The following is a 25,940-nucleotide window of genomic DNA, read 5'->3' on the forward strand; positions in this document are numbered from 1 at the left end:
TGTTTGATCTACCTTCCCAAGACTCATATTCCAGCCAATTTGAATCCTTTTGACCCATTTTGCAAACTAAGCTCCCAATAGAGTAACTACTTCCTTTAACCTTTTCAATCTCTTCCCCACGTGGGCCCTTAGTCCCTGCCATGTCTAAATCCATACCCATCATCTCCCTTTCAACCAAAACTGCACCCGAGTCCTCTCCTTTTTTTGTCTTTTCAACCTTGATTTGATCAACTCATCAATCTCATTTGAATTCAAAAAGAGCTCTTCACAAATTTCCCTCCTTTCCAAGTCTATGCTCCCGCTCAAGCATTTTCCACGTGCCAAAAACAGCTTGCACGTGCCAAGATTGTGGCACCCACATTCTTGACGATTCTCACCCTCACACGTGAAGTGGTGAACTGAGTCAACTGCTTTAGGCGTCATCACCTTTGTCAACACCATTTTCTCAATGTCCGGAGCTTCCACTATGTGCACTGGTAATTCCCATAGCTTTTCGCAAGACCATATTTTTGTAACTGGAGGGATATTTGCTTTGTTGGTGGTCTCTACTTGAATAAGAGCTTGATCAAACCTTAGCTTTAACTCTGTCTGTCTATCAACCTTGGAGAAACTACCCCAACTATTACCTAAAAATTAGAAAAAAGATTGGTGCCATAAATGTAACGGTATCCCCTCTACCCTTACCCATACTTTGGAGCTGCATAACTCGTTCTTTTTAGAGCATGGATAAAGATAATCAAACCACTCATTAAGGCCTTCTTTGTGATCCTTCAAAATCTTTTCTTTATCCTCTTCATCAGTAAATACCAGAACTACGCGAAGCCCACCTACCGGCCTGACTTGAACTCGAATGCCCTCATGCTGTAATTCTTCTTGTACAATCTTGGGGAACACGTGTCTATGAAGTTTCCCCATGATACTTCTTTGCATCCACTCCATATCGGCCACTGGTATCTTGTCTTTGAAAACCAGTATATTGTCCTTTGATTTGAGTCTATGTTCAGTACCCAATTTCACTAAATTTGCTCTCTCATGGGCGTTCATTTTTTCCACATTTATTCTACCATTTTGGTAGCCATTCCTCTGTTCTTGCTCCACTGTAATTTTACGCAGCTTTGGGGCCATTTTTTGATCTACCATCCCCTGTAAGCTCTTCTCTAAATTTTCCTTCTCATTAAGTTTAGCCTTCCACTGTTTTTTTTCCATAACTCCTTTACCCACCATTACCTCTTTGTATGATCGCCTTTCAAACTCCTGTCTCTCAATCACAAGTTTTTGGATTTTTCCTTGTGAACATATGATTTTTCGATCTTCAAACCCCTGTCTCATCGGCTCGACTCTTCTTGTCAATCCACTGATGCCCTCCCCACTTTAATGCCCTATCAAGTTCATACCTTTCTCTATACCTAACAAAGGCAAAATTTACCTCCCTTTTTGGATCTTGTTGAACCTTCCTTGGGATAAAGACATCAACCACATTCCCATATTCCTCAAAAGCTCCCTTGATAGCTAACCAAGTAAGTCTCTTACTTAGATTATCGACAAACAAAGATTGAAGACTGTCCAACCATCGTCTACTAGATCTCCTCTTATCTCCCATCCCTTTGGTACGCTCCACTCGAACCACTACTTAACAACCGTTAGCAGCAGCATAACAGATCTTCTGCTCCATTTCATATCTATACCTAATAAAAGTGAATCGGACTTCTTGCTTTCTTTGGAACCTTGGGATGTAGATGTCCACCACAACCCCACCAAATCTTGAAAAAATTTCCTTCAGATATGCCCATGTCAATATGGGGCTTAAATTTCTTACAAAGACTGAGAATAACTTCCTTCTCCAGTGTTTGACATCCCACCTACCACTCCTACCACCATTACTACTCCCTTTCCATGAGCGCTCCATCACCACACCGCCTTTCTTCATATCTTTGCATAGAGGTTGAGATTGGTGGATAAACTATAGCTTTGTTGTATTCTTTTGTTTTACTGAATTGTAAATGGTGCTTTTGCTGAAAGGTTTGTCAATTTTGCATTCAGATTTAGTTGTGAATCTTATAATTCATAACAATTTACATGCAGAAAAAGAAAAAAAAAGGATCTTATATTATTATTTACTCTGCAACGTTATTAAAGTAGGTTAGACATTTGTCTTTTTTTCAATCATTAAAATTTTAAAAATTTAATTTTTATGACTTTAAAAATATTTAAAAGTTAGAAATATTTTTAAATTTTTTAAAAAAATATTATAAATTTTGAAGAACATAAAAATAATTTTTTAATTCTTAAAAATTTTAAAACACTTAAAATAATTAGAATAATTTTTAATTATTAAAAAAATTTAAAATGATAAAAAATAGAAATAATTTTTATTTTTAAGAAATTATAAAAGATTAGAAAATTTAGAGAATAAAAAATATATTTAGAATTTTTGAAAAATAAAATATATTCTTTTTATGCTCATCATTTTTTAAATTTATAAAAATTATTTCCTCTTTGTACTTTCAATAAATTTTTAAAAATAAAAAATATTTTTTGTTTTCAATTTTTTTAAAATCTCTTTTGGTTTTTAATATTTTTTTATTCCATTTTTAATGTTTTAGGAATATTTTAAAATAATAATAATAACAATATATTGTAAAATTTTCAAAATTGCTAATAAACAAAAAGTTATTTTTTTAGTGAATATTAATATAGATTTGCTCGATACTTGGTTATTTATTGTAAAATTTATTTAATAGATGATATTATATAAAAATTTACAATAAAAAAATATAAGTATATTAAATTTATATTTTAATACATAAAAATAATTCTAAAAATTAAGTGTACATTTTCAAGAAATTATTTGTAAAACAAATATTACAATGTTATTTTTTCAACATTTTAATTATATATTTTTTAATATATCAAACGCTGTAATATTATCTTATCAGTAATCACATTTCTTACAATTACATTATAAAGCATCAAATGCAACCAAAGTTGCTTAAGTTAGGTTATGCTTATTACCTCTTTTGTTTCGAAAACATTATCTTGTTTATGTACCTTTAACTAAATTTAAATTAATGTCTCATTTAAAATTTTATAAAAAAAATCATTCTTAGTTTTTCGTATTACATCAAATAGAATTATTCACTTTTTCAGTATGATTGTATTAGCACTAATTAGGGATGTCAACGGGTACCCTACCCGGTTACACCGAGTTAGGGTACTCCATAAAAGGGTTTGGGTAGGGTTTTGGTAGTGATTTCACTACCCGAATCAGGTTCGAGTAAGGTTCGGGTACCACCACTTGGGTACCCATTACCCGAACCCGATTACTATTTATAAATATTTTATTATTATTTTAATAATTAAATTAAAAATTTACAATTTCTATCAACTTTACAAGCAATTTTTTTTGTTAAAAACTAACAAATATATGAAAAGTATGGTTACTCTAAATTAATATGATGACATTAATATATTTAAATTAAAAAATTATTAAATTGTTAATTATGTTTAAATAATTTGAATATTATATCATATTATAAAGGAATATAATTACTGTTATATATATATATATATATACTTTTAATAGACATATATTTACTTTTTATTTTGTGTTAACATTACAAAAATTATGACTTATAAAATTATTAATTATAATATATATATATATCATTATTTATATAATTTTATAATATATATACTTAAAGAAAGTTTTTGAGATTAGAATAGTTTTAGAACTTAAATTTTTTTTTTAATTTCATGAAATTAAGAACAAATTCTTATAATTAATTAAATTAATTTATGAAACTATTATTATTAATTAACTTGTAATGTCTTTTAATATATATAGTTTATATATTGTGTTAATTTATAAAAAATATAATTACTATTTTATATATTAAAATATTTTTTATGTATGCGAGTGTGTATATATATATATATATATATATATTAAATATAAATATATTTATTTTTTATTTTGTATTAACATTGTAAAAATTATAACTCATAAAATTATTAATTACAATATATATACATTTGTTTATATAAACTTATAACATATAAATCTAAAGAGAAGTTATAAGATTAGAAATGTTAATTGAGCAATTGGGTATCTATGAAAAAGATTTTAATAATTTTTTTATTTAATCGAGTATTTAAACGGGTTAAGGTAATTATAAGATAATAGGAATGTATTATAGTTAAGGTTAACATAGTAATTTTTAAATTATTTGGGTAATTAATAAAATTAGGATAATTACTTTTTAATAGGGTTAGGGTTCAAGTATTATGAAATTATAAGGTACCCAACCCATTGACATCCTTAGCACTAATGCACCAAATTCTATCAAAATTCCGTAATTAAACATAGACCAAGATATTTTAATCAACTCGAGATCTTTAAACGTTCTTTTCAGCGACATGGTCAAATCCAAGTGACAGTAAAATGTTTTAATTGGACAAGACAATCTATTTTTTCATAGTAAATATAGTAATAATATATTACATGGTTACAAGGAGATTTAACTCCCATAAAAGAGCCACAATAGAAGTGGAGGAAACAAAAATGGATACCATAAAAGCATATTTAAATGGATAATATAAAAACTATACTACAGCTGCATAATAAGAGGAGCCAGGAAGAGCTAAAGGAACAAAATTTCCTTGGCTTCTCTGTTTTTTCATCACTCAATGACATGGAAACGCTCAACAACATATCTACCAGTAGCCTCACAAATGCTAAGAATCCAAAAATTAAGCTTACAACAAATACCGCGATGCCCTTATTCTCCATAGATATCTGCTTCTCTCGAACTTTTTCAACCTTCGATCTGCAATTAATGGCAATTATCGGCACTCAGACAAATAAAACCCACAAAAAGCTAAGAAAGAGATTCTATGGACCAAAAAATTCTTAAAATTATGTACAAGTAAGCATATAATGGATTTGAAGTAAATAGCCCCTTGTGCGAAGAATCAAATGGTTCACGTGGATGCGGACTTGATTAGAGGTTCTACGCTCTATACATGGTGCTTCCTTGTACAAGATGTACATATATTTGAACGCACATGCTTGCATGTGCAATCATAGGTACAAGGTCAGATATTTATCTCCACTGCAACCAAGTTTCCTTCTATATATTTCCAATTCAAGCATGTCATATTAATCAAAAAACCCAATTCCTGGACATATAAGATCTCATTTATTGTTCTATTTTTATCTCCTTCAGGCTTCTAACTACTTGTTTCTGTGCATGTTTATCAATTTGGTGCTTCATCTCATAAAATGTTGAATCCAAATGTAAGCATTATTAGTTTACATCCCCTCCTAGAACGTACACCATATCAAACAAGGCCCTTAGACATTGGTTTTGTTTATCAGTCCCTCCCTAACTAGCTACGGCAAATAGCACATACTAAAAGTCTTTTTCTGCTTTTATCATTGTCTTCTGCCAGGAGAAATCTCTACACTTAGGAAAGGCTGATAGCTCTTCTACCAGTGCATGTAGCTTAGCACAAACTTTTCAAGAATCCCCACCTCCAAGAAGAGGAGCGATTGCTATATTGTGCAGTGAATGTTAAGTGATCATCCAGAAAAACCAAGAAACAACCAAACCAATGCATCACACTTAGTTATGATTCATGATGTTACAAGTTTGGTTTAATTTTGGTTTTGTACACCTAAAATTCTGAAGTACAAAACAAAAATGTTTGTATATTAATAATGGACTATTCTTTTATTATTTCAAATATATCTTTATATAAAATATAAACTATAGAACATACTACACTCTATAAAACACCAAATTAAATAATGAGATAAAACATAACCAAATTGTTGAAATCACCTTTTCAAAGTTCTCTTGGGTTCTATGTTTTCTGTCATCTTAATACACCCTACATTGTCTGTTTTTCACAGAACGAAGAATTGTGTCAACTTCACTTTTTTTTTTTTTTTTGGAAAGGCATGTTAACTTCATATTATCCCAAAACTTGCTGAAGCAAACCAAGTGCACCTTATTCACCAGTGTGCTTATCATTTGGAATAATTTTAAAATAATAAATTCAAACCACAGGCTCATTACACAAATTAAAATGTAATGAAATTTGAGCAAATTAATCATTAAGGGACAGAACCAACCTAAGATCAGCATTGTCTCTGAGTATGGTATCCAGCTGTATAGAAACCAGAGACTTCCAGGAAGCAACATCACCAATATCTTTAGCCTGATAAAAAGAAAAACATAATGATTACAATGAAATCCACCTGAATCAAGCAAAATAGCCATTATTGAACCAGCTACGAGTTTCACATACCATGATTTTCTGGCTGTCAAGGAGATCTTTTATATCTGATTTAATCTTCTCTAGAAGTTTATCTTTTTCTCCTATATCTTCGTCGAATTCTTTAAAAATATTGCCATATTTGGAATTCAATTCTTCTAAATACCGCTCCAAAACAGATAAATTTAAGTCTAGAGCTCGAACTTTCTGCATCAAAATTTTTAGAACGCTGTCTCCAGGCACTCGGCCAACTTGTTGATGATGAATGTCTTCAACTGGACTAGGAACAATATTATTAAAAACATCATGTTGCAAGTTTGAGTTTTCCACTGAAGACTCAGATCCCATTTCCTTGTGTGAATTTTGATACACACTATTGCCTTGAGTAGGCTCCAGTTTTGAAGGCATTTGTTTCTGATCACGCGTTCCATCGTCAGATGCAAACAAATTATCCTGGACAGAGATCAAATCCTCCAGCATTCGCTCCACAGCATCCACTCCGTACACTTCAATAACACTCAGCGTACAATAAAATTCAGAACCATAATGGCTCAGAAGATTTAACTTTAGATACCTCACCCATTTCGGTTCCTTAAGAACAAATCTCTGAGCATGCTTCACATTGCCGGCAGTAAAGTTCCCAAGCTTAATCCAAACATCTGTTGGAAAAAACAAACTTCCAAGCAACTCAAAATCTTTTAACTTAGAAGAGTAATGCTCAAAATTTGCTATTTCAATAGTGTCGACTAAGGTTTCTTCTGAAAGTTCTATAATGACAAATTTCTCTTCCGCTGAACAGGGATTCCGTAGGTACTTGTCCTTGTCTTTGCCTAAGATATTAGAGGCACCCTTTGCTTCCTTGTTACATAACAGGACCTTCGCTCCTTTTGAAGCTGAAGCATAATTGTACTCTTTACCCCCTGGCTCCACTCTATGTTTTACTCCTGCCTGACCAGTACCAGATTTACTTCTAGAAATGAATGCTCTGCTCTTGAATTCGTCAAGACCAAGAGGCACAGCATGCGACAGTCTATCAGACTTTGGAGAGCTGTTTTCAGATGTTACACCTGCAATGGAGTTATCAGCATCAAGTTGCTCAAAAGTAGAGACGTGATTTTTGCTTGCTTCACTTGTAGATGATTCAGCAGGAAGAGCTGTGGTCTTAGCACCATTTGTACAAAAACCATCATGAGAAAAAAAAGAGCCAGATTCGTCAGCTAAACATTGACCAGGAGAATCAGAATGTTTGTTGTGTCTCATCTTAGCTTCATCCCAAGTTGATAAGCCATGGGCCATGGATCCATCTATATTCAGAATAATAACAGAATTGCTAGTAAGAAGACATGCAAAAAGTTTTCCAGCGATTAAAGATTATACAAATAATACATACAGAAAAAGACCCACATTTTCTACTTTTATGGAAAGAATAACTCAAGAGTCTCAGACAATAATCCAAGAACAACATGAACAGTAAACACCTGTATAATCACAAGGAAAATGTCGTTAAAGACAAATACATTCCGAGAGGACAGAAATAGTAGAAATTCAACCCTCCTCTATGAGATAGATTTAAAATCATCAATACTAAAAATTTTCTTTACCAAATTTCAACTATGCAAACAAAACAATGACACAAATAATAAATCAGAGAGATGAAATCTTGACAACATCATAAAGTTCCACAACAAAGACAGTTATGATAAACATTTCAGCTCCTAATTAAAAGGTTAATACTGATTCTGGATACAGATCAAGAAAAATTCAATGGACTCAAAACTTCTTTCCTCTTCTAGAGGAAGTCATATGAAATACCAACTACCTTCAAGATTAGTCCACAAACTTGTTCTGAAAGGAGTCAAAAAGCTTACTACAGAGATTAAAAATAGACAAAAAAGACACTCAAATGAAAATAGAACTAATATAGAAGTATCAACTTGATGGTTGTGAGTTTCACTAAATTTATAAACAAGTGAAGGCTAGAGGAGGAGAGAACTATCAATGACTACAACGTTCACCGTAAACAAGAAGAACAGCACTGCTGCTAAAATGCTTTGCAGTGGCAAATGTTGGACAATTGAAAAATGGAATAGGAAGTACCATACCAATATTTGCTTCTCACTTGTTCTTCCTCCTTTTACGAATTTTGTTACTTTATGTCCTCACTTCAAACTTGTTTGAGCTTTAGCCTCTTTAGTCATATTTATTAATGTTTCACATATTTGGTGCAACATTACTTAACATTAATTGTATTTCACAATATTATCATCACTTTCTTGCACTTTCCAAATTCAGCTGTTTGATTGCAATTTGGTAAAGATGTAGTCATTCACAGTGATAACATTATCAAACCCACTCCGTTATTCTCTCAAAACTGATTCTTTGTTTAATAAACTCAATTGAATCATTATCCTACTAGATGCCTCACAGGCAACTACTCAAGGCAGAGTTGTGCCAGAATTACCAAAGCCACATGAAAACAAACATAAGAGCAGCATAGGATCCAAATGACTAATAAATTAAGAGTAATCACTGCAAATTTATTGGACTAGCCATGATGAACCAAAAACATTTAAGAATTTACTCCATGCAGACCACACATACACACAGAGAGAGAACAATAACAATTTGGGACAAAATGACAATTATTTACTGAGCTCTGAATTCAACACTTACCCTTATAACCATCGCCATGACTAACCCACAAGCTCAAGAGGAAAAGAAGCCCCCACAAAACAAAAACCAAAGACAGAGAAACCTTGTAGAAGAAGCTCCTTCCGGTAATAGCCCTATCCAAAGCTCTTCTTTCCAGAAGGGCTCTACGTGATCTCTGCATTGCACATCAATCCAGTCCGCCGCAGACTGGAACACAAGGTGTAGATGAGAACCAACAGCCTACATCAGATAATATAAAGAAAATAAATAAATAAATAAATTTCCAAAGAGCAAAACAGCACAGGGAAATAGTAGTGTAGATTTTTTCCTCTTTTGTTTCTCAGTTTCTGATGGGTATTATTGAATCAAACAAAAAGAGAACATAACTTGCAGATACAGCAAAAGACTTTCAGAAAAGCTTCAATCATACACAAGTGAAGAGAAAACAAAGTAAGTTCCATCATACATGTGCCTCATCACTAAAACACACGCCAACAGGTATCAACACAAAGGAAAGAAAAAGATTACTTCAAAGTTAAAAATTAATACGCCAAGAGAAACAAACAGTAACAAGCATTATTACAACCAATCGAATAGCCACAAATGAGTATTCTTCAGTAGCAAAATAATTCAGCTTAGAAGTAAAGCAAAAACCTCTTTTACTCCATAGGTTACAAAAAAAAAAAACAACTTATCTCCACCAAAATCAATGGTGAAAAAACACCTCAAATCAATGAAAGCAACCAGTTCTTCTCTCTCTATATGTATGATATAGAAACGAAATCATCAAGAATTCTTATATAAGGCAATCTCATTAAGTTGTTTTCATCCCAAAAAGACAAATAAGGGAATACCAACTTGATTTGATTCAAGGCTTCCATATATATAAGTATAAATCAAAACAAACCTTACCCTATCCTCGTTGATTCTCTTCCCAGCAATTTTCTCAGAGACGACCAAACAGCATAAATCCTTCAACAAAGAAGAGATCCTGAATCTGAAAGAATAATAATTCAACAAAGAAGTTGATTTAGCTGGAAAATTCTTCCGAAATTCCAACTGCAAAGTACAGATCCAACCTTAGAATTATTCAAAAAATAACATAGAACATACATTATTAATTAATTAAAAAAATTAAAGTCAAAGCGTAAAAAAAATACTGCCATCTGTATAATCACCTGGAATTTATACAAGAAGAAGAAGAAGATTAATATATTAGTTTATGCTAATTATTTGTACAATGAGAATAAAGAAGAAGATCAGAGAAGAAGTATAAAGGACGAAACGTCGTCGGGAAGTAAACAAAAGAGAGCACCGAAACGGCGTAGTTTAAGGCGATTGTCCGCGTTGTCTTGTCCCATCGCCGTTTCCCTGTCCGTGTTGGTAACGGCTTTAGGATGTTTTCAAAAATCAAAACTAAAGCTCACATCTCCTTCCTTCCATTTTTTTCTTTTTACATAAACGGACTACATCATTATTTTTGGACTGTTCTATATCATTAAGGGTATTTTTGTCTAAAATATTTTATAACCTAATCCACGGAATCACTATTAGGGATCTTCTCTCTCGATAATAGCTATTTTAATTTCTCCCGAAATAACTATTTAAAGGTATGATACTATATAAAAATTATTTTATTAATTTACTTTTCTGTGTCACAACTTAATGATAATGTACACTACAATATTTGAATTTGAAAACTTAAATGATTATAAAACAATCTATAATTCAAAATTTTCAAGCTCGATCTTACACAAGTGAATTGGAATTATGATTTCGAAATTACCTACTCAAACCTTGAAATTAAAATGATTGATATAAAAGTGAGTTGGGTGGGTAGATTTGCTTTCAAAGGAAAGGAAATTTTGTCTCTTGGTAGATGAGCAAGTCATCTTAGGGTTACTAAACATCAATGTTTGGGAATGAGATATACATAGAGATTTCAACTTATTTGTGCTAGATTTGCACTATAAAGATCTCTAGGAATGATCATTGTTCTCCACTTTCTCCATTATATATGCAAAATTTTAAAATAAATTTTAAAATTTTTAAAAAATGATTCCTAAACTCAATAATGTGTTACAAATATAGAAATATAAAAGTTTCACACTTTATTGATGTGTATTTTATTCGAGTATAGTTATTTTCTTAAAGATTCATATTTAATGTATGAGTAGTGTATAAAAGTTGTAATTTGTCGATTTACTATAAAATGTTACTTCGTTAATAAATAAAGATAAAAATTTTTAAAATCTTGAGCATAAATAATAACAAGTTATTAATGTTTAATGAAGTCAAAAATTAATTTTTTTTGGGTAAAATCCCCCAACTTTCTAAGTTTTAATTGAAGTTTCAAGTAGATCCATTAGTTTTCGAAATGAAAACTCCACCTAAAAATGCAAACATCATTAACAGAGATAAAAAAAAAATAAAAATGCCCTTTATTTTTTTATTAATTTTAAAAATAATTATTATATTTAAAAAAAAAAAAAAAGAAAGAAAGGGGAGCATCAACTAAGGGAGCACCAGATCAGTGCTCCCAAGAAAGGGGGCCCGATCAGGGGCTCCGGTGCTCCTCAGATGAGTGCTTTTTTTTAATGAATAAAAAAATAAAAAATTATATAATAATAATTATAAAAATGTAAAATTATCTTTTTACTCTTATTACATCAACGAGTTGATAGAATACTAACGGTTGATTAACGACTAGACCTAAATGTTCAGTGAAAAATATTTTTTTGAAGTAAAGCGTTTATTTCGAAAATTAATAGATCTCCGTGTAATTTGATCAAAACTTGTGAAAGTAAAGGTATTTTACTCAATTTTTTTTACTTTCTCTATAGGCTCTCTTTCACTATTTCTCCAAGGTTTCTCTCAAAAGTTTTTGCAAATCTTCCACGCTTCTCTTAAAAATCTTTAGGAGTTTACTTTTTTTCTTTCCGATTTAATGTTGTTTGTCTTCTTTTAGTAAGGAGACGAGTTACTTTTTTTCTAAACCTTCTTTTGTTCTCTTTAAACAATAAAAAATTCATTCAAGTTCAATTTTACTTTACAGGCAGTTGGTTGAGATTTGAGATTGAGAATGTGAAATTTTCAATTTAGAGTGTGAGATTTGAGATTGAGAGTAGTTTCGTTCTTGTTATCGGTCCAATTACTTGCTTTCCTAAAATCATAATGAGGTATTACTTTTTTATAGAATTTATAATGAAATAACTCACGCGACATGCAAAACTTTCATTTTAATTAATTCCTATGGCCATATGAAATGCCACATGCTTACTTGAGTAGAAGACATAAATTATATATGTTATATTACACTAGCAATTGCCCAAATCTCCTGGTACCAACCTCAACTCTCGCAATGAGGATTGTATAAAAAGCAAGTAAAAAATATTTTATACAATAAAAAACAAGTAAAATAAACACATTCTCTCCGACAATCTTTAATAGTTTAGTATAGACAAAATTTTCAACATAACATGTAATTAGGTATACGTTACGAGTATATAAAGAAATGTGAAAGAGAGTTTAGAGAGAAAGTAAAAAAAAATAAATTACTGGGACAAAAATACCCTTAACAAACAAATAAAAAAATTTATTCATTTCCTTTTTTCTTTATCTCTACTCATATGCCTTTTCCCTTTCATCTTTAAATTTTCTCCACCAAAGGAGGATCGTGAAGGGCGACAATGGCATTGGTGCCTTTATTGATGGATTGGATTGCTAAAAGCAACACTCCACAGCCAAATTCTAGCTCTCCACAATCAAATCTCCGTAGTTGGATCTAACTCTCCATGACTAATTGTAAGAAGCATCAATCTGGCACTTTAACGATCAAATTTGACTGTAGAGAGTGCCAGATCGTTGGTCCCATTATGTCAAACACATCTTCGACAGTCCACCATTAAAAAGAAGAAAAAAATCAAAATAAATTAGAGATAATAAATTTTAAAAATTTTAATTATTAATTATAAAAAAATAATATTTCAAATTAAAAAAATAAATCAAAGTTTTAATTATAATTGTTAATATTTTAAAATAAAAAATAAAAGAAATAAAATAAAATAATCATATTAATTTTTTAAGGGGGACCATAACTTCAGGGCAAAAAACTATAAATCCAAGGCAAAATTTTTGTGTGGACAAAATGCCCATCTGGGTAGCAGCTCACCATAATTTCGAAAAACCATATAAAAAGTTATAATATTTTATCTACAAAAGAATAAAAATAAAATAAAAAACCAAAAAGGAAAAAGAAAAACCCTAGTTGTTAGTCTTGAAAGCTTTTTCCACAACTAACTCCTCTTTGAGGCAGCTAACAAGTTGCCAACACATCAGGTACGTACATCAAATTATCATCTTGATCATTGGAAGTTGCAATATTGTATTCTATTTTAATTACATCTAACTTTTTTTTATAATTAAAAAAAAAAAATTTAATTTTACTCTTTAAATAAAAAATCATGTATCAATCAATAAGTCAAATGTTCGAGTGCATTATTCATCAACCGTGAGGACATTTCAATAATTAAATTTATTATGTGTATATTAGATGAATAATTAAGTTTAGTTTTAATCCTTGGTATGAATTATCCACAATTATACACTACCCAACTGCCCACAAGGACATATAAATCAAACAAGTAAATTTGCCTCGGATCTATAGTTTTTTGCCTTGTAGTTATGCTCTCCCTTTTTTTAATTACAAATTATTAATATTTTAAATAAATTATAAATTATTAATATTTTAATATTTTAAAAATAAAAAATAAAAATTCATATTAAACTTTTAATTAAAAATTTTTATTAATATTTTAAGTAAATTATAAAAAGATTAAATATTTTAAATTGAGACTTATAAATTATAATAAAGTGTATTGTTAAGATTCTTGTTTTGATCATGAAAATAGTTATTTTTACAGTAACAAAGTCAATATTTTCAATGAACCACCATTTTTTCAAACGCTCTTGTAAGCTTAATGCTCCTTTCCTTCAAATGGCCACGTGTTTAGCATAGCAAAAAGTACATCCAATAGTCTCTAATTACGTGCTCCACGATCAATAGTCGTGAATTTCATGGAATCAATAGAAGTGTATGTGACGTGAGGATGCTAATGGGTTTGGTGTTCATATTTAAGATATTGTAATTCAAATTTTATAAATATTTAATTAAAATTTTAAATTATTATACGAACGTTTGCTTTAATATTTTAGACAGTACTTCTTAAATTCTTATATCCATTAAATACTCGATTAACATAAATTTAAATTAATTATATATATTAATAAAAAAATTAAATTAAAAAATTAAAATTTATTAATAAAAAATTAATTAAAATTTATAATCATATTTGAAATAATTAACAAATTTTAGTAAGTATTATATCAATTATAAAAAATTTATAAATAAAAATAATATGTAAAACCTGACCCTATAAACACATGTCATGACATACATGCACTGAGTAGCATGTTATTATGTTAAGAAAGCACCTAAGAATAGACGAAACCCGGTATCGTACCTAACGGTACACTTAAATTGATTTAACCTTGAACTAGTTCAAATAGGAATCGTAGGATGAAATTTAATATTTTATAGTCAAGGAATGACTAAAAATGATTGTTCGGAATTCGAAGGTTCATTAGGGGTAAAATTGAAAATTTTGATGTTCAGGGGTAAAATCGTCATTTTACCACCTAAGATAATAATTTGATAATGGAGTGAAATTTTTGACCAAGATTAACTATTTGGAGTATAATTTAATGATAGGAAGTGAAAAAGTTTAATTCTGGTGATTTCTAGAGTGTAGGGGCAAAATCATAATTTTACCATCCGTAGACAAAATTTGAAATTTTGAGAGAATTTAGATCAAATTTGACAAATTGCAGAATGGTATGAGTATAAGGGATGAAAAATATGTCTATGGGTAATTTTTCAGTTTTTGGGACAAAAATGTAATTTTTGACTTTTACGGGAGTAAAAGTGTAAATTTCAAAAATTACTCCATCGAGACTTTAGATAAGTCTGAGAATTTTATCTAAGCTATGGATATGTCGGACAAGTGTATGGTAAAAATTTGAAAACAAATGGATGAAATTTTAAAAATTAGCCAATGGGAAAGTGACACATGGTATTTTTTTTAATGATATAATATTATTTTAATGAAAAGTCAGTCCATTTAAACCCCATTTTAAGTGCTGGCCGGCCATAAGGGAGAACAAGAGAGAAAATAGAGAGGAAAGGAAGAAAAAAAGGAAAACCAAAGAGAAACAAGAAAATTTAAAGGGGAATTCGCGTTTTTCTCCCGTTTACGCGTCTAACGGTAAGATTTTTCTACTTTAGCTTGATTTCTACCTTTCTTATGCCTTTGTTTCCATTTAGCATGCTTGAGGAGAGAGATCTAAAAGTGACATCAAGGGCTGGACAAAATTCTAGGGGAGAGATTTTGAAATTTTTAGGTTTTGATTTTTAGTTAAATTTGTAGTTTTAGTTAGTTAAATGTGTTTAGAAATTAAAATTGGGCAAGAAAGCATTAAATTTTCACAATACCCACCCTTGGCCGAATCTGCAATGAGGTACAATGATGATAATTTGATTTTTATTCTAAGAGAAATGAAGAGAAAATGATGAAAAATGGTTAAATGTGATAGAAAAAGAAAGTGAAAGATTTACCGAGTTAATGTCCCATTTTTGGCTGAATTTTCCAAGGAGGAAAGTGAACTGATTTTGGTGATTTTAGAGGAATATTGGCTGATAATTAATGATTAGAAATGTTGGAGAGAGAATGGGACAATTTAGAGCTAAAATGGAGCGCGTTAGCAATTTATCGGGTAAAGTGTCAAAAATAGATTAATACCGCGTTTAAATCGTTTTTGGCTATTGCATTTCATACCATGCATTAGTATAGAATTTAAGTCAAATATATAGTGATTTAGTATTAATGTGATGAATTGAGTAAATTTTTGCAATGTGTCTAGGAGGATAGCCTTTCGGTAAAGGCAAGGAAATCGTACCCGACGAGTAGTTATCGGGGCACCTAGAAAGCTTTTAGTTTGTACAAATGGTGAGTAAACCTATTATTATTGTAAATTATCTAGAGTTTATTTTTAAATGCTCTTTATGTATTTTATGAAACGAAAATGAGATTAAAACGGGATTTTTGATGTTTTAGAAATAAATGTGACAAATAAAAATATATAGTGTTAATTATGAAATTGAGTAATTGGAGGCTGTTAACTGTCTTGAAAATTATATATTTTTCTATGAATGGCTTATGATATATAAGTATATGTGGCTATATTTTATAAGTGCATTGGGAAATTTATGTAAGTTGTTTTTACTATGCAGGCTGGATAAATAAATAAAAGTCACGTTATACTATCGAAATTTTATTAAAATTGGTGGGTTGGTCACTACAGTGATGAGTTTCGGTGGAATGCCTATTAGAGGGGCACGATAAACCCGGTTATATAGTTACTCCGGTTGTAGAGGCGAGGAGGGTAACTCCCGGGGTAGTATTAGAGCTCACTTCACGTCGAACCCCCACGTGAATGTGTAACTCGGCCAACGCCAAGGAACAACTTGTTTTAAAAATAAAAATGTGTTTCACGTGTGAATATCTTAACAATTTTGGCGGACTCGGTTAGATGCCTCGGCCAAGGTATCCCCGAGGATTAGTTTTGGCTTGAGCCTTGTTTTTAATAAAAGACATAAGCCTTAACAACTATTTTGGTAAATTATAAATATTTTATGGTTTATGGAATAAATTAAAAACCTTATGAAATGGTTTATAAATTGTTGTTTAAACTTGCCTCCATGTTACTCGCCTTTAGATATTTATGATAATGTCTGTTTACTCATTGAGATTGCAAAATCTCACCCACCTCATTTCCAAACATTTCAAGCCTGTGGTAATTTGTAGATACCCTATTTTGTCGAGGATTCTAGTTGACATTTCTACCACACAAACAGTAGGTTTCTAGCATCAACACTGGGTGTATTTGGGGCCACTTGTCATTGTAACCATTATTGTATATTATAACTTTGTAAATTTTTGTATGTATAAATTTATTTTACTTACACGTTACAAAAGATTTCTTACACGTGTTTCTATAAATATTGTTTTATATAAAATGCTATATTTTAATCAATATTTTGAATAGTGATATTTGTCTATAAATCCTTTTAAAAAAAATTATCTTTTGATTTATTTGAGCCGAAAACGACTAGTAATTGTTTAAAATGAAATGTTTAACAACGATTGCTCACAAGAAAGGAAAGAAACTGATATGTAAGCCTTATGGGATTCCGGTTGGCATTCCGGGTAATGAGTGTCAATCGAGACGTCGCGGCGGTTGTCATGGGCCCGAGGGAAGTTCCGGATCATGACAATTCAGTTGGTATCAGAGCAAAGAGAAAGATAACCCTATTCCTGGGAACTCTCGCATATGATCTATGGCGAAGTATGACTCTCCGCCCAGGAGCTTGGAAGATGAGGGAAGGGACTGCTCGCGGTGCTTTCAAGAGTGAAGTGCACCTTTTGCCGAGTGCTCTGATAGGTACCATTGGATGCCATTATGCCCTGAAGGGTTGAGTCGAATTCAGTTGGTATTAGAGCTTTTGGTTTAAAAGCTTATGGTTTTGAAAGAAGTTTTTGATTTTTAAAGTTCTTGGATTTAAAGTTATTTTTAAAATAATTTACAATGTCAATGTGGCCCAATTAAGATTAGTTAGTTGCATATAGAGTCTTAAGTTATCTAAACCAATTTTGTTCTTTTTGTAGATCATTATGCCTCCTCAACGTGAGCTACCACCTATTACTAGATCTATCGGTAGGGGAAGAGGTCGCCCCAGACAGAGTCGATCGGATTTCATAGAAGAGGAGTGGACTGCGTCTTATTTTAGAGCAGTTCCTACTGCTGAGTCTACGGACCTTCCTGTACCTCCTCCACCACTTGTTGCTACTCCTGGCGTACCTACCATGACACCCGAGGCAGCTCAAGCATTAGCGACTTTTCTCGCTGTTCTTACGAGTCAGGCTCAAGCTGGTCCAGTTCCACCAGCTGTTTTCCCTGTAACAGCCCCAGTACCACCACCTCCTATTCCACCCCAAACACCGGACGTCTCCATTTCTAAGAAGTTGAAAGAAGCTAGACAGTTGGGTTGCGTCTCATTTACTGGTGAGTTGGATGCGACCGCAGCTAAGGATTGGGTTATTCAAGTATCGAAAACACTGGCAGATATGAGATTAGATGATGAGATGAAATTGAAGGTGGTTACACGGTTATTTGAGAAGAGAGCCCGTACTTGGTGGAATTCAGTAAAGTCTCGCTCTCCTATACCGTTGACTTGGGCGAATTTTCTCCAAGAGTTTGATGGTCAGTACTACACCTATTTTCATCAGAAAGAGAAAAAGAGGAAAATTTTGAGCTTGAAACAAGGAAACATGACCATTGAGGAGTATGAAACTTGTTTTAACGAGCTGATGCTTTATGTACCTGAGTTGGTGAGATTAGAGCAAGACTAGGTAAACTACTTTAAGGAAGGACTCCGTAATGAGATACAAGAGCGTATGATAGTGACTGGAAATGAGTCGTATAAGGAAGTTGTACAGATGGCCTTACGAGCTGAGAAGTTCGCCACTGAGAATAGACGGATCCGAGCTGAGTTTGCAAAGAGAAGGAATCCACCTACATTCCCAAGTCAGTCTTCAAAGAGAGGCAGAGATTCAACATCTATTGCAGAAAGTGCTACCTCAGCGTCTGTGGCATCCACTAGACCTCAATTTCAACAATCACAGCCGAGATCTTCTAGATTTGATCGGTCAATGATGAGTAGTCAGGGGAGGACTTCAGGAGGATTGGACAGATGCCGTAATTACGGAAGATTTCATGTTAGGTCATGTAGACAGCCTGTAAAGTATTTTCAATGAGGCCAACAAGGGCATATTAGGAGAGATTGTCCTCAGTTGAGACGGGGTACAGTAGCTACTTCTACTCCTCCAACTCGTCCTAGTATATCGTGGAGAGACACTTAGGATCACAGTCTAGACAGGGTCTAGTGATACGGTCAGGCATGGAGAATAATACCCTAAAGCAGCCATCTTCCAAACCGCAGCCCTAGATTTTGACTAGGGTCTTTGCAGTGATTGAGGATGAAGCCCGAGTTTGACCTAGCACAGTGACAGGTACTATGATTGTGTTTGATAGAGATGCACATGTTTTGATAGATTCGGGTTTCGATAGATCATACGTGAGCATATCATTTGCATCATTCTCAAATAGGAACTTGTCACCATTAGAGGAAGAGATTGTAGTGCATACTCCTTTAGGCGAGCGGTTAGTAAGAAATACTTATTATAAGGATTGTGGTATTAAAGTTGAGAAAGAAGAATTCATGGGTGATTTAATCCTTTTGGAGATTCGGGACTTTGATTTGATCTTGGGTATGGATTGGTTGTCCACTCATCGAGCAAAGGTGGATTGTTTTAAGAAAGAAGTGATTCTCCCGAGTTTAGAGGGAGCAGAAGTTGTATTTACGGGGGAGCGTCGAGTATTACCGTTTTGTGTAATCTCGACCCTCAAAGCTTTGAAATTGGTGCGAAAGGGATATCTGGCATACTTGGCTCACGTGATTGATATATAGAGGGAGGAACCTAAGTTAGAGAATGTCCTCGTAGTAAGTGAGTTCTCTGATGTATTTCCTGATGAATTATCAGGACTTCCTCCCGATCGTGAGTTAGAATTCACCATTGATTTATTTTCAGGTACTGCCTCTATCTCTATTCCTCCATATAGAATGGCTCTAGCAGAGTTAAAGGAGTTGAAAGTATAATTGCAAGAGTTAGTGGACAAGGGTTTTATAAGCCCTAGTATATCTTCGTGGGGAGCACCAGTTTTATTTGTGAAAAAGAAAGATGGTACACTTCGGTTATGTATAGATTATCGACAGCTTAACAGAATGACCATTAAGAACAAGTATCCGTTGCCGAGGATTGATGATCTTTTTGATCAATTACAGGGAGCTATAGTGTTTTCTAAGGTTGATCTGAGGTTTGGGTATCATCACTGAGGATTAAAGAACAGGATGTACCCAAGACAGCGTTCAAGACTCGGTACGGTCATTATGAGTTCTTGGTCATGCCTTTCGGGTTAACTAACACACCGACAGCTTTTATGGATCTCATGAATAGGGTGTTCCACCCTTACTTGGACAAGTTTGTTATTGTGTTCATTGATGACATACTGGTTTACTCGAGAGATAATGATAAGCATGCTGCCCACTTGCGTATAGCATTATAGACTTTGCGGGAAAGACAGTTGTATGCAAAGTTTTCGAAGTGTGAGTTTTGGTTACAGGAAGTGGTATTCTTGGGACACGTAGTATCGAGAGCTGGAATATATGTTGATCCCAAGAAGATAGAGGTAATTTTACAATGGGAGCAACCTAAGACAGTGACAGAGATTCGTAGTTTCCTCGGATTAGTCGGTTATTATCGGAGGTTTGTTCAAGGGTTTTTCTTAATAGCAGCTCATTTGACCCGTCTAACTCGTAAGGGAGTTAAGTTTGAGTGGGATGATGTTTGTGAGAATCGATTTCAGGAGCTAAAGAACCGGTTAACCTCCGCTCCTGTTTTAACACTTCCTGTGAGTGGTAAGGGATTTGTGGTGTACAGTGATATATCTAAGTTGGGGTTAGGGTGTGTGTTGATGCAGGATGAGAAAGTAATAGCTTATGCTTCCTGACAATTGAAGAAGCATGAAGCAAATTACCCTACCCATGATTTAGAGTTAGCAGTAGTGATGTTTGCTTTAAAAATCTGAAGGCATTACTTGTATGGTGAGCATTGTTAGATATTTACGAATCACAAGAGTTTAAAATATTTGCTCATTCAGAAGGAGCTTAATTTGAGGCAAAGGCAATGGTTGGAGTTGATAAAAGATTATGACTTGGTGATAAACTATCATCCGGGAAAGGCGAACGTTGTAGCTGATGCCTTAAGTCGTAAGTCTTCATCGTCTTTAGCAACACTTCAGAGTTGTTATTTTCCATTATTATTAGAGATGAAATCTCTTGGGGTCTAGTTGAGAAATGGTGAGGATGGATCCCTATTGGCAAGCTTCATTGTGCGACCTTCGTTACTTAATCAGATCCAAGACATTCAGAGGTCTGATGATGAGTTAAGAAAAGAAATTAAAAAACTGACCGATGAGGGAGTCAGTGAGTTCAGATTTGGAGAAGATAACATCTTGATGTTTAGAGACCGAGTTTGTGTTCCTAAGGGAAACCAGTTGAGACAAGCGATCATGGAAGAAACCAATTCATTTGCCTATACATTACATCCTGGAAGCACCAAGATGTATAGAACTATCAGGGATAATTATTGGTGGTCGGGTATGAAACAAGACGTAGTAGAATTCGTAACAAAGTGTCTCGTATGTCAGCAAGTTAAAGCGGAGCATCAGAGGCCAGCAGGTACACTTCAGTCTTTACCTATTCCTGAGTGAAAATAGGAGCGTGTAACTATGGATTTTGTTTTGGGACTGCCGCGGACACAGAAGGGAAAGGATGCGATCTGGGTGATCGTAGATCGGTTGACTAAGTCCGTTCACTTTTTAGCTGTCCATAGTACATACTCTATTGAGAAGCTGGCTCAGCTCTATATAGATGAGATTGTGAGGCTACATGGAGTTCCCGTTTCTATAGTGTCAGATCGAGATCCTCGATTCTGGCCAAAATTTCAAGAAGCTCTCGAAACCAAATTGAAATTTAGCACTACTTTTCACCCATAAATGGATGGTCAGTCAGAGAGAACTATCCAGACTATGGAGGATATGTTGAGGGCTTATGTCATGGATTTCCTTGGGAGTTGGGATAGACACTTGCCATTAGTGGAATTTGCTTATAACAACAGCTTCCAATCTAGCATTGGTGTGGCACCGTATGAAGCTTTATATGGAAGGAAATGTCGTACTCCACTTTGTTGGGACGAAGTGGGTCAAAGGAAGTTAGTTAGTGTGGAATTGATTGAGCTAACAAATGACAAGATCAAGGTTATACGAGAGAGGCTAAAGGTAGCCCAGGATAGGTAGAAGAGCTATGTAGATAAACGGAGAAAAAACTTGGAGTTTGAGATCGATGATAAAGTTTTTCTTAAGGTTTCTCCTTAGAAAGGTAATAATTTGAATACTTTGAAGTATTAAATCTTATTGGGTATACTATCATGATAAATTATGGTGTTTTATTGGATAATGAAAGGTGTGATTCGATTTGTGAAGAGGGGAAAGCTCAACCCGAGATATATTGGACCCTTTCGTATCATTGAGAGGATTAGGCCAATGGCTTACAGACTTGAATTACCCCCGGAGTTAGATCGGATCCATAATGTCTTCCACGTCTCGATGTTGAAAAAGTATGTTCCCGATCCTTCCCACATTCTAGAGACACCACCGATTGAACTGGATGAAGATTTAAAGTTCGAGGTGCAGCCGATACGTATTCTAGATAGAAAGGATCGAGTGTTGAGGAACAAGAGCATTCCAATGGTAAAAGTATTGTGGAAGAATGCTCGAATGGAAGAAATGACATGGGAAGTAGAGCATCAGATGAGAAGCCAATACCCACATCTATTTGTCGAATCTGCTAAGTGAAATTTTGAGGTCAAAATTTTATTTTAAAGGGGGTAGAAATGTAAAACCCGACCCTATAAACACATGTCATGACATACATACACTAAGTAGCATGTTATTATGCTAGGAAAGCACCTAAGAATAGACGAAATCCGGTATCGTACTTAACGATACACTTGAGTTGATTTAACCTTGAACTAGTTCAAATAGGAATCGTAGGATGAAATTTAATATTTTATAGTCAAGGAATGACTAAAAATGATTGTTTGGAGTTCGAGGGTTCATTAGGGGTAAAATTGAAAATTTTGATGTTTAGGGGTAAAATCGTCATTTTACCACATAAGATAATAATTTGATAATGGAGTAAAATTTTTGACTAAGATTAACTATTTGGAGTATAATTTAATGATAGGAAGTGAAAAAGTTTAATTCTGGTGATTTCTGGAGTGTAGGGGCAAAATCGTAATTTTACCATTCGCGGATAAAATTTGAGATTTTAAGAGAATTTGGATCAAATTTGACAAATTGGAGAATGGTATGAATATAAGGGATGAAAAATATGTCTATGGGCAATTTTTCAGTTTTTGGGGCAAAAATGTAATTTTTGACTTTTACGGGGGTAAAAGTGTAAATTTTAAAAATTACTCCACTGAGACTTTGGATAAGTCTGAGAATTTTATCTAAGCTATGGATATGTGGGACAAGTGTATGGTGAAAATTTGGAAACAAATGGATGAAATTTTAAAAATGGGCCAATGGAAAAGTGACACGTGGCATTTTTTTAATGATATAATATTATTTTAATGAAAAGTCAGCCCATTTAAACCCCATTTTAAAGTGCTGGCCGGCCATAAGGGAGAACAAGAGAGAAAATAGAGAGGAAAGGAAGAAAAAAAGAAAAACCAAAGAGAAACAAGAAAATTCAAAAGGGAATTCATGTTTTTCGCCCGTTTACGCATCTAACGGTAAGATTTTTCGACTTTAGCTTGATTTCTACCTTTCTTATGCCTTTGTTTCCATTTAGCATGCTTGAGGAGAGAGATTTAAAAGTGACATCAAGGGCTGGACGAAATTCTAGGGGAGAGATTTTGAAATTTTTAGGTTTTGATTTTTAGTTAAATTGGTAGTTTTAGTTAGTTAAATGTGTTTAGAAATTAAATTGGGCAAGAAAGCATTAAATTTTCACAATACCCACCCTTGGCCGAATCTGCAATGAGGTACAATGATGATAATCTGATTTTTATTCTAAAAGAAATGAAGAGAAAATGATGAAAAATGGTTAAATGTGATAGAAAAACAAAGTGAAAAATTTATCGAGTTAATGTCCCATTTTTGGCTGAATTTTCCAAGGACGAAAGTGAACTGATTTTGGTGATTTTAGAGGAATATTGGCTGATAATTAATGGTTAGAAATGTTGGAGAGAGAATGGGACAATTTAGAGCTAAAATGGAACGCGTTAGCAATTTATCCGATAAAGTGCCAAAAATAGATTAATACTGCGTTTAAGTCGTTTTTGGCTATTGCATTTCATACCATGCATTAGTATAGGATTTAAGTCAAATATATAGTGATTTAGCATTAATGTGATGAGTTGAGTAAATTTTTACAATGTGTCTAGGAGGAGAGCCTTTTTGTAAAGGCAAGGAAATCGTACCCAACGAGTTATTATCGGGGCACCTAGAAAGCTTTTAGTTTGTACAAACGGTGAGTAAACCAATTATTATTGTAAATTATCTAGAGTTTATTTTTAAATGCTCTTTATGTATTTTATGAAACGAAAATGAGATTAAAACGAGATTTTTGATGTTTTATAAATAAATATGGCAAATAAAAATATATAGTGTTAATTATGAAATTGAGTAATTGGAGACTGTTAACTGTCTTGAAAATTATATATTTTCCTATGAATGGCTTATGATATATGAGTATATGTGGCTATATTTTGTAAGTGCATTGAGAAATTTATGTAAGCTGGTTTTACTATGCAGACTAGATAAATAAATAAAAGTCACGTTATACTGTTGAAATTTTATTAAAATTGGTGGGTTGGTCACTACAGTGACGGGTTTTCGTAGATTGCCTATTAGAGGGGCACGATAAACCCGGTTATATAGTTACTCGGGTTGTAGAGGCGAGGAGGGTAACTCCTGGGGTAGTATTAGAGCTTACTTCACGTCGAACCCCCACGTGAATGTGTAACTCGGCCAACGCCAAGGAACAACTTGTTTTAAAAATAAAAATGTGTTTCACGTGTGAATATCTTAACAACCTTGACGGACTCGGTTAGATGCATCGGCCAAGGTATCTCCAAAGATTAGTTTTGGCTTGAGCCTTATTTTTAATAAAAGACATAAGCCTTAACAACTATTTTGGTAAATTATAAAGATTTTATGGTTTATGGAATAAATTAAAAACCTTATGAAATGGTTTATAAATTGTTGTTTAAACTTGCCTCCATGTTACTTGCCTTTAGATATTTATGATAATGTCTGTTTACTCATTAAGATTGCAAAATCTCACCCACCTCCTTTCCAAACATTTCAAGCCTGTGGTAGCTTGTAGATACCCTATTTTGTCGAGGATTCTAGTTGACATCTCTACCACACAGACAATAAGTTTCTAGCATCAACACTGGGTGTATTTTGGGCCACTTGTCATTGTAACCATTATTGTACATTATAACTTTGTAAATTTTTGTATGTATGAATTTATTTTACTTACACGTTACAAAAGATTTCCTAAACGTGTTTCTATAAATATTGTTTTATATAAAAATGCTATATTTTAATCAATATTTTGAATAGTGATATTTGCCTATAAATCCTTTTAAAAAAAAAATTGTCTTTTGATTTATTTGAGCCGAAAACGACCGATAATTGTTTAAAATGGAATGTTTAACAACGATTGCTCACAAGAAAGGAAGGAAACTAATATGTAAGCCTTGCAGGATTTCGGTTGGTATTTCGGGTAGTGAGTGTCAATCGGGACGTCGCGACGGTTGTCATGGACCCCAGAGAGGTTCCGAGTCGTGACATAATATATATAAAATTAATATTTAATATTAAAAATTATTATTTATAATCGAGTTTGGATAATAAGTACTTTAAGACCACTCCTTGAATCCTATTCAAAGCGGTAACATGTAATAATTTTACTATTTAAATCTTATTCGAATCCAATTACAAGATATCATAATTTTATTTAATCGGATTGTGCAATGTCGGGTACCCATTGAGGTTTGGTAAGAACGTGAAATGGAAAACTAATTGGGAGAATTGCACAAATAAAGCAAAATAGTGAGAAAAGGTGCAAATTTCATTGTGTACTGGCTGAATTAGTAAAAGAAGAAAGACACCAAACAAAACCAAACCCAAACCCA

At 33.0% G+C, this 25,940-nt stretch overlaps 1 protein-coding gene across 8 annotated transcripts; it reads right to left on the minus strand.

Moving 5' to 3' along the window:
- Window positions 1-4,566: 4,566 nt before the first annotated feature.
- LOC18592929 (Galactose-binding protein) lies at window positions 4,567-10,351 on the minus strand. 8 transcript variants are annotated; one of them, XM_088809239.1, is made up of 7 exons: window positions 10,110-10,351; window positions 9,844-9,928; window positions 8,953-9,171; window positions 6,313-7,583; window positions 6,137-6,222; window positions 5,844-5,901; window positions 4,689-4,826 (listed from the first exon to the last, which is right to left on the minus strand). In XM_088809239.1, the coding sequence occupies exons 3-6, from the start codon at window positions 9,110-9,112 to the stop codon at window positions 5,883-5,885; spliced, it is 1,536 nt and encodes a 511-aa protein (XP_088665365.1). In that variant the 5' UTR covers window positions 9,113-9,171; window positions 9,844-9,928; window positions 10,110-10,351; the 3' UTR covers window positions 4,689-4,826; window positions 5,844-5,882. The 8 variants fall into 8 exon arrangements, with proteins under 8 accessions (XP_088665364.1, XP_007019950.3, XP_017981795.2 ...); XM_088809238.1 differs by lacking the exon at window positions 5,844-5,901 and having other exon boundaries at window positions 4,567-4,826; window positions 8,953-9,138; window positions 10,110-10,348; XM_007019888.3 differs by lacking the exon at window positions 5,844-5,901 and having other exon boundaries at window positions 4,567-4,826; window positions 10,110-10,348.
- Between the last annotated feature and the right edge of the window lie 15,589 nt (window positions 10,352-25,940).

This window comes from Theobroma cacao, chromosome 8 (assembly GCF_053813885.1).
Source record: "Theobroma cacao isolate CCN51 chromosome 8, ASM5381388v1, whole genome shotgun sequence".
Classification (NCBI taxonomy): domain Eukaryota; kingdom Viridiplantae; phylum Streptophyta; class Magnoliopsida; order Malvales; family Malvaceae; genus Theobroma; species Theobroma cacao.